General features: G+C 37.8%; 1 protein-coding gene across 1 annotated transcript; it reads right to left on the minus strand.

Annotated features, from left to right (window-relative positions):
- Window positions 1–5,157: 5,157 nt before the first annotated feature.
- Window positions 5,158–7,079, minus strand: LOC130980468 (protein FAR1-RELATED SEQUENCE 9-like). The gene is made up of 4 exons (XM_057904147.1): window positions 7,043–7,079; window positions 6,903–6,946; window positions 5,357–6,142; window positions 5,158–5,271 (listed from the first exon to the last, which is right to left on the minus strand). The coding sequence occupies exons 1-4, from the start codon at window positions 7,077–7,079 to the stop codon at window positions 5,158–5,160; spliced, it is 981 nt and encodes a 326-aa protein (XP_057760130.1).
- Between the last annotated feature and the right edge of the window lie 5,508 nt (window positions 7,080–12,587).

Here is a 12,587-nt window from a genome sequence, read left to right on the forward strand (position 1 = left end):
TTGGTCTTGCTCAACAGAAACTAGTAAAGACGCGGTGCTCACCATGCTACATTAATAACTTATTTACCCACTTGGAACGACATCATGAGCAAGCTAAGTTGGACGAGATTGAGGCCATAGGATTCGGTTTCCTGCGCCACGTACCACAATGGCATGTGAAACAAAGCATCATGCTCCAACTAGCCAAGGCTTATGACGTTGACACAAACACGCTCATGGTGGACGCAGGGGACATTCGCATTAGCGCCGAACTTATTGGCAATGTATTTGGCATACCTTCTCATGGTTAGTGTTAGTTATGTAGGATGTAAAAATTTCTCTGCCTAGTTTACTTTCTCTGTTGTTGACACTTACTAATTGTGGCAAACTGTTTCGTTCCTCGCAGGCGACCCAATCCCAGAATTGCAGAAAAAAAATCCATCGCATATGGCAATTAAGGGGGAGTTTCAGAAGAAAACAACAAGCCAACTGCGTGAGTTTGTCTTTTCTTGTCCAATGGAGACTGAGCAACAGAGGATGAGGTTTAGAAGATACTTTATCATGGTTGTTTTGAAGATGTTTCTGAACCCCACAAGCTAGCAAACTATTTCTCCGTGGCACCTCCCTCCGATATTAGATGTGTCGAACCCTATAAGGTTTCATTGGCCGTATCACATATTAAAGTGGATGCGGGATGCGATAAGGAAATTCCAAGATGAGAATAGGGAAACATGCGGCGGGTGCATGTTCGTGTTGCTGGTAATGCAATAAATTACTTTAATTTAAAACCAATGTACGACTGTAGGTGTAATTCCTAAAATTTAAGTTATTTCTCTATAGGTTTTGTACTTTTAGCGCTTGAAGCATGGTCCGTTGCATGCATGTCAAGTACCCAAACCCTGGATTGTTGAGTGGACCACTAATGAACTTGATAAGAAGGCCGACCACGTTATCTCACAGGTTCAATCTCTAATAATGCATTTTATAAAATCTAGTTGAACAAAAAATGCAATTGACGGTTCACGTTGATTTTTTGGAATCTCTTTTTTGCCCAAATGTTGAATACACAGGGTTGCATAGTCAAAAATTCAAGGAACAAGAGAAAGCAGAAGAAACATTATTCGAGTAAAGCTGTTAACGAGAGAGGAAGGTGTAAACGGCCCCACAAGGACACTGACCAATCACCGTCTACCAAAGGGAAGACTTCACCTCATCCAAGCTGTAGGAAGGCAGAAAAGGTGATTTGCTTTCCTTATGAAAGCTCGTGAGCTCAATTAATTGGATCCTTACTTATGTGATATGACGGTCGATCGTTATCATAGTTTTTGCGATTACAAAATTGTAAAGTAACTTCATTATGTGGCTGTATGGCTTGTCTTGATATATGGTGTTTATAAAAGAACGGTTGGGAGAGCTGAATTCAATGACCGTGTATGATATTTACATGTTTTTATGTTGAAAGCTTGTTTGAATACAGTTGTTGTGTCTTATTGTAATTAAGGTTTTATTTGAGTTGAGTTTGTTACTTAAACAGGAGGATTTGGTTGCTCAAATTAGGTTCTAATCTGAATTGGATAGATAACTTATGATTAATTTATTTAGATGGCTTTTTATGTATGAAAAAATTGCTTGATGGGGATGCATAATTGATTGATTGTGTGAAAATAGATTCTAGTGATGATTAGTGTGGTTGTAATTGAGGATGTTCACTGTAGTTGGGTTTTGGATATTCAATATAGTGTGGCCTTAGATGGTTAGTTTTGATGAACGATTGTGAGTTTGTTCTTTTTTCCTTGCGCCTTAAAGTTCACATTAGTTTTTTCCATCTATTTGTTGTCCCATGTTGAACACAGGGTTGCCTAGTTAACAATTCAATGAAAGAGAAAAAACATAAGAAACAGTCTTCAAGTAAAGCAATTAACGAGAAAGGAGGGTATAAAAGGCCCTGCAAGGACACTGGGCAATCTCTGTCTACCCAAGGCAAGACTACATCTCAGCCAAGCTATAAGGAGATGGATAAGGTGATCTGCTTTCTGTATGATAGCTCATGTGATAATTTAAATTGGATGTTCACTTTATAACATTTTTGGGTATTCACTTTAGAATGATTTGGTTGTTCACTTTAGTAGGATTTTGTTTGTTTGTTGATTTAAATGACGATATGCATGAATTTACATCACAGCAATCCAAGACTAGTACGAGGAGAAAGTTGATTCTCTGTAGGAGCCGATCTAGACAAGGCACCAAAAAAGAAATTCCAAGAGAAAATGTCTCAGGAAACACTGCTGCACCATCGGTAGTCCCGGAATTTGATGATGATGACCATGTGCCGCTTGCTAGAAGGATACGGTTATTCCAACAGCACCCTCCGCCACATGGTGCAAGATAAGAAGATCCAGTGTTCAACAGCAATCATGAAAGTCATCAAGAAGGAAAAACTGACCTCAAAAATGGATCTCCACACATACCGCCAGCAGCACATGTACAGCTCAGTGACTATGATTTTGACCAGTTAGTGGGTTATTAATTACCTTGCTGTATGTTTTTCTTCTTTATTTTTTCACACCCATGCCATGTGATTAGCCGTCTAGCTAGGCATGACTTGTTCTTTTAGCTAACTTCACGTCGCATTCATTTGCAGCGAATTTGACATCTCTATCGTTCAGTGTCCTGAATTTGAGCAAGTACTCAATAATGTTGAACAGGGGCACCAAACAAAAGCCATAATCATGCAGCCCCTGCAAACGGTGTTTCCAAAAAAATTACCCTATCATACACCGAGTCCAGGTAGACCGAGCTTTTTACTTGGTTTAACTCAGCTTGAAAAGACTCTAACCCCGTTCCCAATACATTCAATTCATCCAAGAATAAGAGAAATAAAGTTGGGGAAGACTAAGGAGAAACAAATAAAAACATGGATAGTTAACCCATCGTTGGATGAAATCAAGATTTAGCTTCCTATGAAGGGCAGGACTACATGATATTACAAAAGAAGGACTTCTGGACCTTGAAACCCCGCAGTTGGGTCAACAGCTGTGTAAGTATATAAACTTAAGCATGTGTTTTAATTCCATATCCTTATATCGGTGTTTAAATTACACTTGATGAATACTCTGTGTAGGTAATTCAATGAATGTGCTATTCTTTCAACGACACTGAATCATCTAGATTCAAGCGAGAATTCTATTGCGCGTGTCCAGGCATATTGGTAATTACATTCTTATTACAATGTGGAAAAAGTTTTTTCTTGGCTATGTGTGGCTTTGCAGGAATCCGTGATAAAAAATGATAGTCTAGAATCATTTATGGACGGTGTGACACCAATTTATGATGGTCTTAGTCCAAGCTTTGGTGATGATACTAGGTTCTTTGACAAAGTAGTAGCAACAAAGAGAAAATGGGTGAGTTGCTGTTTTGTATTTAAATACCTGTTGGAAATAGGTTGTCACATGATTTGAGAATGTTCAGGTTCTTGAATGGTCGAATGAGATCAATAGGTTTTGTTTTGTTCTGGTTTTTTTTTTTCGCACATGAAAAATCTCTTCATATGTACTGCTTGCTGCAGTGGTTAATTCTTTATTGTTGGAGGGGCCATTGGTGGGTATATGCATTTGATGTGATTGCAAAGCGCCTACTTATTCTCGACAGTTTGCATTATGCACCAGAAGATTATAAACGAATAAAGCTCGATGCATATGTGGTAAGATACCATAATTCTTTTAATCAATATACAACCGCACAATTCTAGTCGATATCTTTATGCTCGACTATGTTCGTTCCATGATTTTCAAGGGAGACTATGTGAGGATATGGCAAGCATTGCTATTCCTGCATTCGTTCGGACTACGCACGGCCCAGCTCGTTCATACGCGAGGGTTCCAAAGCAACCAAACAAGTGAGATGAAACTATAACCCAAATTTGAGGCTTTTTTAGTTTTCATTTCAAAATGTGTCGTACCATGTAACTTGGTTTTTCTCAACCTAATTGCAATAGCATTTTATTGTCCTGTAGCTTCGACTGTGGCATGTGTGTCATTAAGTTCATGGAAAGTTTTGAAGATCATGAACTTTACGAATGGGATGAGGTTTGTTAAATAAATATTTGCGTAAATGTCATGATTGATCTTGTAAAAATATCACTATAACGGTTCTTAATACTAAACCAACTGATAAATCTACCCACAGGATTCACTCAGATCATACAGGATGGAGTTGATGCTAGACATTATTTGTGGCCCGCAGAATGCATTGGTCCACCAGCTTATTTCGTTATTGGAACACAAGGTTAAACCTGTTCGGCGCAATGCACCACGGAATAAGAAGAAGGAAGTTAGTATACCATACACTGCACCTAGCATGAGGTCATTGATTGAACGTGCAGAAGGATTACCGAAGGGGGCAATGCACAAAAGGAGGAAGAAGTTGCTTACTTATGTTTATCTAAGGAGAATTGAAATACCATGTTGTAATTATTTTACTCGTTGTTGATATCCTTATGGATTTATTTATGCCACATTAGAATGACATGATTCCAGGAGAATTTTTTTTTGGTTCTACATTAAAAGGATTTATTGGTTCTACATTAAAAGGATCCATCTTTTTTTGCAGCTTAGATTCCTGGAGTTATAAAAAGTTGTTTTAAAAAAGTTAGTACTAAACAAGTGGTTAATAAGTGATTAATAACCATCCACAAAAATAACTAAACTAAACATCCAAAACCCAACTGTAATGAACATCCAATGTAACTTTGTCAAAAAATAGACCATAATAACCAATTGCTGCACACACGTGGCAACGGATAACCATCCATGTCTAGAGTGAAAATGAACATCCGATTATTTACAAAATTGAACATCCACTCTGTTCGATAAAAAAAAACGTCAAGTGATTGTATAGCACGAATTACTACGTACCCGAAGAAAAGCATGTAGAAATGAACTAGAATTTGATTAAACAATCTTGTAACTTACATAGTAACCATAAAATACAGTCATTGTGGACTAAGTCTAAACGAAAAAAAAAGAGCAAAATGGTTCGTTCTCACAAATGAAAAAATGGTTCTTGGAATTAATAAGATATAGACTTTTTCACAGCAGCCGACAAACCTTAAATCTAACATGGACCATTTAAAGACAAATATGACGAGATAAACACTATGACAACCTTATCCAAATGATACTAATTTTTGTTGAAGGAGCTTAACAAAGACATGAAACCACCGACTTGTTCGGGAACATTCTGACCAACCACAGAAGGATGGTTTACATCATGTGAAGCGTGAGGACAAATCACCTGCCAAAAAAAGAAAAATGCAAACAGTTATGGTCTTGCATCGTACTATACCAAATAAAAATCGAAAGATGAGATAAAGCCAAACATGTATCGGGGGTGATTTCTTGTGATTCCTCCGAGCTGGATTCTTGAAGGACTTTTCAAGGGCAGCGCCGAGCCTCTTATTCTTTGGCCTGCCCTTTGTGGCGACCTTCGATGGGCCTTGGATGTCATCAACACCAATGTCATTCGAACTCTGTGAGCCAAAGCTGGTGTAGGTCTCTGATACGGTCTCAGACCTCTTCTTTGCACGGTGTGCTGCCAACTTGGTCCTTGTTTCATCCAAAGCACCATGTAGCAATGCTGTTTCGTCATCGTCACCGACGAACTCTTGAGCAATATTATAGAAGTGTGCACAAAGTCCCCTGAATGCAACATGACTCTCATCCGGCCGACTGACATCATGGCTACTCTTGACATACGTATGCTTGCGCTTTACTTTCTTGCTCCATCGAGGGAGAACATAACAGGGAGGTACTTTGTAAACTTTATACGAGTGGAAAACTTCAAGACAGTGATAGCACAACACACCTGAACTCTCAAACAGATTGCACTCACAACGAACCTCCTGTGTGGACCGATCAAAGTGTACATCGTACGGAATGCAGATCATAGTATCGTTGACTAATTTCTCCTCTTTCACCTTGATGCACACCGATGGCCCATCTTCAACAACAACAGAGACCCTGTAATTAGCCTTTTTTATGAACTCCGTTTGAACATCCCTAAACATGCTGGTAGTGTACTCTTGTTGAAACTGTTTCTCAATAGGCGAGCTCGTTGCACAAGGGATAACACCCCTTGAGTCTGCCACATCATCCTCCAATTCCCTCTACTCCTTCACTCCAAGCACATTGTCATATTCGTGAACAAATTGAATCAAGCTAGTTTTACTGTGTAAGTATCAATCGTATAATGTGTGCATACTCTCACTTCTTTGCGTACTCCTCATGGCAGCCCAAAATTCACCCTTGAAGTATATCGGGACCCACATGCGTCGGTCATCATACAGATCTATAAGAAATAAAGAATCCCAATTTAAACATAGAAACCTTACACCAAACATATTACTACAACTGAGAAATGACCATCCACAATCACTAATAAATTAAACATCCATATGTATACTATAATGAACATCCATATAATTGTCATCCATAGTAACTAATAAACTAAACATCCAGATGCCGAATAATTGCAATTAAAGCGTGTGGAGTAGTCGTACAGTAACAAACCTGACAGCCATGTGTTGTTATGTAAGTTGTACTCATCTATAAAATCAGTCCAGTTATCTTCGAATGACTCCTCAGTTAGAGAGTTTCACACAATGTCGTTTAGGTCATCATACAAAGATCTGTACCGGTGGTAACCCCCAAGCTTGAAAGGTAACTTCTTCGTAATATGCCAGATGCACCAACGGTGGCGTGTGTCGGGTAAAATATTTTTTATCGCACGGTAAATGAACTTACATTGATCGGTTATGATACGCTGTGGAGCAGTACCAACACACTTCACTCATTGGCTGAAAACCCACTCATAACTTGCAATTTCCTCATTCCCCAGCAAAGCACAACCGAGGAGGGTCGACCTACCATGATGGTTGACTCCAACGAACGACACAAACGGTAATCCATGCCTACAAGAAAAACCAACCGGACATAAGAAATGCTAATCACGATCGAATAGAGTTTTACCAACTAAAGGACTAAACACCAACTTAACTAATACATACCTGTTTGTATTGTAGGTGCTATCAACAGACACGACATCTCCGTAATATTCATACGATGTCCTACACCTTGCATCCACTCATACTGCACTCTTAAATTTACACTCTTCATCCAGCTTCACCGCATAAAAGAAGTTCGGATTGATGTCCTTCATTCTCATAAAGTAGCTCATCATTTCCCTGACCTCAGCATTCACGTTGCTAGTTCGGAGCCTCGCTGTTATATAGTTTCTTAAATCCTTTTCTGAGAATCCTAGGTTAGACGGGCCTCCAGCCTCATTTGTCAAAGTTAGGAATGCCTTATTTGGTCGAATCACAGCCTCATCGTTATTCTCGATTACACACTTCGCATGCATGCTCAGTTTCCTATACTCATGGTAGTGAACAGCCTTTCTCGCTGAACAAGGATGGAAGTGCCTCAAGTCAACCTTGAATAAAACCCAGTCTTGCATGTCTTTGTCAAATTTGACATATATCCTTGTCTTACACTCAGCAGCAGAAATTGTATTCTTCCGTATTGGTGCTTTGACACGAGACCCACGAATCCCATCGCGATTACAGTGGATATCTTGGTTAACGGGTATCTTTGTGATCTTGTCATATGTTGTCGTACGTATCTTAGTTGCAAATCCTACTTTCTTGGCGTAGGTAACATAAAAGTCATTAGCCATCTCTAACTTCGCAAACCGCATGGCAACTATTGATATCTCGTCTTCTTGAAGGCAACCATGATCTGGTAACTACAATTTAGATGATTTTAGAAAAAAGAGTTACCATTGCTGACCAAATGAAACATGCGAATTATGACTAGAAAAAATTAAAGTAGATTTTAAAATCTCGTCACCAAGCTCCATCTCTTCACTTCCAACCTCAATAACATCCGACAGTTGTAGGGCCTATAATTCCAAAAGAAACACAATATATGAAAGGAAATAAAATTATTATGTAATAATAAAATTATTAAATATTATGTAAATAAAACCTGAAACAGAAGCACTAAAAACACAACAGCAGCTAGAAATCATGCTAATCATCATACACATTTTAGCTTAAAAATAACTGCATGGAAATAACAAGGATGGTACTACAATTATTTATTCCATTTTAGCTATTATTTAAGGGCCTGTATCATCCTTTAGTGGCTTCTTTTTTCACTCCATGAACAAAATTATTTTCATGTAGATTTACATACATACACTCTTTTCTTCATTATGCAAGAGAAACATGAGCACACCATTCATTATAAACCACTAAAATAACTTCATAATTGGTTAATCTATGCAAATTTAGGATACCCATAAGCATATAATCCCATAAACATGAAAAATAATAAAATAATATGCAGAAAGCATATGAGCACGCATATGAGCATATAACTAAAAAATACGCAGTAAGCATATAAGCATACCATTACATGATTAAAAGACTCATCTAAGCATTCCATGGTTAGCATGTTGCAAATACAGGAAGCATTCACTGCATCACCGTATGGTTATCTATTTTCCATAATTGAATGATCATCATGTAGGGATAACAAACGCACGCCATAGATTTTGATTTCATTCATATAAGCATACAAACAAATTAAATTTTGCTATCCCATCGTTTTATATAAGCACATAAGCCTATAATAGAATGATTAGCAAATAAAGAGGCCATTAAACATGAAAACAGCATATATTCATACACATAAACCCACATGAAATATACTTCCTGGATATAATCATATGAGCATGAAATGATTAATTAATTTCACCTAAACCTCAATCCATGTAATCCTAATATTCAATATAAAACAATTAGAAAATTTGTTGCGATTACAATTGGTGCGATTACAATTGCATATTTTAATAAACATACAATTAAAGAACTCATTTACACTGTGACTAAAGAAAAAAATTAAACACAAAATAAACATCCATGGCAGAAGTTGAGGATCCTAATTGCTGACCTTGTTCGCCTTGTTACCGTGGCCTACGACATCGCCGGCTAAGTTTTCTTGTTCGTTTGATAAAGTTTCTGCAACGTCAGACGGAAGACAAACTAATGGTTCTATATCGACCTCCATTAATGAATCTCTCCTAGTTGGTGTGCATAAAGAAGGACCATCGCTTGAAACATGTTCGTCGTGTGATTCTGCCATTGTGAAGGAATCAAAACCGGCTACGCTCTGTGCGGATATGAGGGCGGCGCTAAGTGGAAAATTGTTATTGGAGATGGACGGTTCGATCGTCGAGGAATGTGGAAACAGATCAACAGGACGCATTGCTGGGCAGTGGGCTGCTCTGGACGATGGAAAGGTATGCATAAGGCAGCCGTCTACTCGTCGAGGATATTACGCGGGGTGGAGATTCTCCGTTTAACCTAATTCGTTGATTTAATTCTATAATTGAGGGTAATTCAAAATTGTTTCAAATTTCAAATTAGAAATAATAGAAAATTAATTAACAACCCACTATTTATTTTTAATTTCAATTAAACCCCCATTGTATATATTGTACAATAAGGCTATTGTCTCCTCATACTTTCCCTTTATGTTAATTTTTTTTTGTTAAACTTAACATATAATGTAACACCCTACCACACTTAATCTTATGCTTAAGTCATAAGATTGAGATAGCAAGGTATTACGACCTCTAAATGTAAATATATATATATATATATATATATATATATATATTAATAGTAAAAAAGATATTTAACTAGAAGTTTTGAAAAACGGATAAAACAAAAACGCAAAGTAAAATCGCAACGCTCAGGAAATGAGATAACTTGCGTGCGAAGAAACCGAAAGTCAACGAACATAATATAAACAGAAATTAAGAGTAGATAGCCAAAAAGATACATAATAACAAGCTCCTAACTCAGCCTGAGAAACCAAGGCTGACCGAAGAATATTTACATACATATATACATATCCCAAAGCCCAAAATATATAAATAAAACCCTAGCTCTCTATTAGCCTCTAAAAGGAACAAAATAACAAGTCAATCGGAGAAAGTTAAGTATATGTATACACATAAGCTATATATCAAAATAAACCCAGGAACTACTCCGCCTCAAAAGTCCAGACGCCTACCGAGGAGCCTCTCGACCTCCATTTGAAAAACACAACACAGTATGGGGTGAGAACCGGAGGTTCTCAGCATAGTAAAGGTGCCACGCATATAAGATATAAGGTACTGGAAATGCTAGAGTCAATCCTAGAACGCCGACACTCATATTATAAAGCTTAAGATATTAAATAGAAGCCATAAGAGGTGGCCCTCTAAGGGTTCCGAAACTTAACTAAAACTCGACCTAAACACTAGACCCTTCTATCCTTCCTCCGTTCCTCCATCTCCGGTGAATATGCATAGACAGATAAGCAAACAAGGCAAACACAGGTAATTTACAGGTAATGCAGATAACAATTATAACAAGTAGCAGATTGTAATCGCGTAAGCAATCCCAAACAATTCACAAGCAAGCAATTCAAACAATATGCACATGATGCATGCCTGTTCTATGGCTGTTGATATCAACTGTCGGTTACGTAGCCATCCCGACATGTCCTCAAGCTCAAAAAAACGTCATGGGGAGGATCCTCAAGCTGACATGGGGAAGAGAACACCCAAAACTCAATAATATCCATGGGTGGAGACCCAATCTGACATGGGGAGAAGAGAGAACACCCCAAGGTGACATGAAAAAAATAATACCCCAAGCTGACATGAGGGAGATAATATCCCCAAGCGCAAAATATTCAATCATTTCACATAATTATCATTTTCATTCTCGATACTAATTCATGTCTCATCTCATCATTCTCAATTTCACTTAACTCATTGATCATACATTTTATTATCCTTGATTAATTAATATCATCAATTCTCAATTTCTTAGATTACTCTCTTACTTGCCTCATACATTTCATAATACTTGTAGAAAATCAATCATTCAAGCCTTAGCGTCAGAATTCATTCATACATGCACCTCCTTCTTAAACAATTCATCATTTTTAACCTTTACTTCATTCCTAAGTTATCTCTATTTCCTAGGTCCAACTTATAACTAAGCTTATCATTATGTTCTAGGGCTAAAAGGGTAAAACTAGAGGTTTGGAGATTCAAATTTGAGCTTTAAAACACAAAATACCTTTGCTGAAAACATGGGAGTCACGTGTACGCGTGGGCGCGCAGATGGCCCATTATGCGTACGCATCCCCTTATTACGCGTACGCATGCAAACCAGGCAGTAGCGTTTGTCCACGAAAGGGGTATATGCGTACGCAAAAGTTCTATGTCACGCGTACGCGTGGACATGCGTTTTTCCAAAAATTTCACTAAGTTTTAAAAGCTGCAGAATTTCCGTTTTTCAACTCAAACTTCCGACGCACATAACTTTTTTGTTTTAAATCATTTTTCCTCCGTTCTTCAAATGGTGTAAACTTCACAGACCTAATTTTCATATAAAATAAGTTTGAAATAATTTGGGGGTCCGGAAGCCAAATTATGGCTCGCCAAAGTTTGACCAAAACCCAAATTTTACAAAAAGCTTCAAACCTCATTTTCTTTTTAAAGCTCATTCCAGCCCAATTCATCATACCTATAATCATCAATATCACATACTTTTGACAATATCACAATAATCTCTTCAATCCTACCATTTCTCAATTCAATACCATCTCACTTCAACCTAAACTTCACAAGTTTATTATCAAACATCAACAAACCAACTTATATTTACATAATGCCAAAATCACAAGTTCTTCAAACATCATCACCTCATCATTCATCATTCCAATACAAAAAAAACTAAGTGAATACCACACATACTCAAACCATATCATTATTACTAAACATCCAATACACATAATCATTTCAGCTTATCCTAAGGTTCTCCAGCCTAAGTTTTCACACGACATTATATATTATACACGCGAAATCTAAACCATACCTTGGCCGATTTTAACGTATTAACCAAGGCAAATCACAAGGCAAAAGGGCAATGCTTCAATCACCAAGATTTAACTCTAACTCCACCAAACTCTCAAATCAAGCTTCCAATGATTCCAAGAATCTCCATATCATGCATTCATACACCTAACATATATATATATCCAATAATTCAATATCCAACATAATCCAAACAAAAAAAAAACTAGGGTTTAGGACTCTCACCGTGCCCACAGACTAAACAAACTAAATCTGTCAAACTCCACAAGCTAAACTGAACCTAGAGTGCCAAATTAAACAAAATCTTAACATGAGTTCCCTTTAATTTCAAAAATTGAGGGATAGAGAGGATGGGGTGAGATTGAAACTTACCTATGAAATTGATCCAATAGAATCGTAGAGCTCGATGCGGTGGACGCGTGACCGCAAACAGTACGCCGATCGGAACTCGGATGAAGAAGGTATGGTGGATTAAGGTTGTGGTGAGGGTTTGAAAGCTCTCTTCTCCCCTTGGCTATTCAGCGTTGGTTTCTGCTGAAATGGGGAAGAAGATGAGCCCTGGGCTCATTTATTTGACGGGTTCGATTGGGCTCACGGGTTCAGTTTGGACC

Source organism: Arachis stenosperma, chromosome 5, assembly GCF_014773155.1.
Source record: "Arachis stenosperma cultivar V10309 chromosome 5, arast.V10309.gnm1.PFL2, whole genome shotgun sequence".
Classification (NCBI taxonomy): Eukaryota; Viridiplantae; Streptophyta; class Magnoliopsida; order Fabales; family Fabaceae; genus Arachis; species Arachis stenosperma.

What these genes read in the sequence shown, in the direction of transcription:
- LOC130980468 (XM_057904147.1), bottom strand. Translation starts at nt 7,079, where the DNA reads ATGTCGTGTCTGTTGATAGCACCTACAATACAAACAG. An exon ending in AGCACCTACAATACAAACAG is followed by an intron (nt 6,947 to 7,042) that starts GTATGTATTAGT and finishes TTTTTCTTGTAG; the next exon opens with GCATGGATTACCGTTTGTGT. An exon ending in CGTTGGAGTCAACCATCATG is followed by an intron (nt 6,143 to 6,902) that starts GTAGGTCGACCC and finishes GTGAAGGAGTAG; the next exon opens with AGGGAATTGGAGGATGATGT.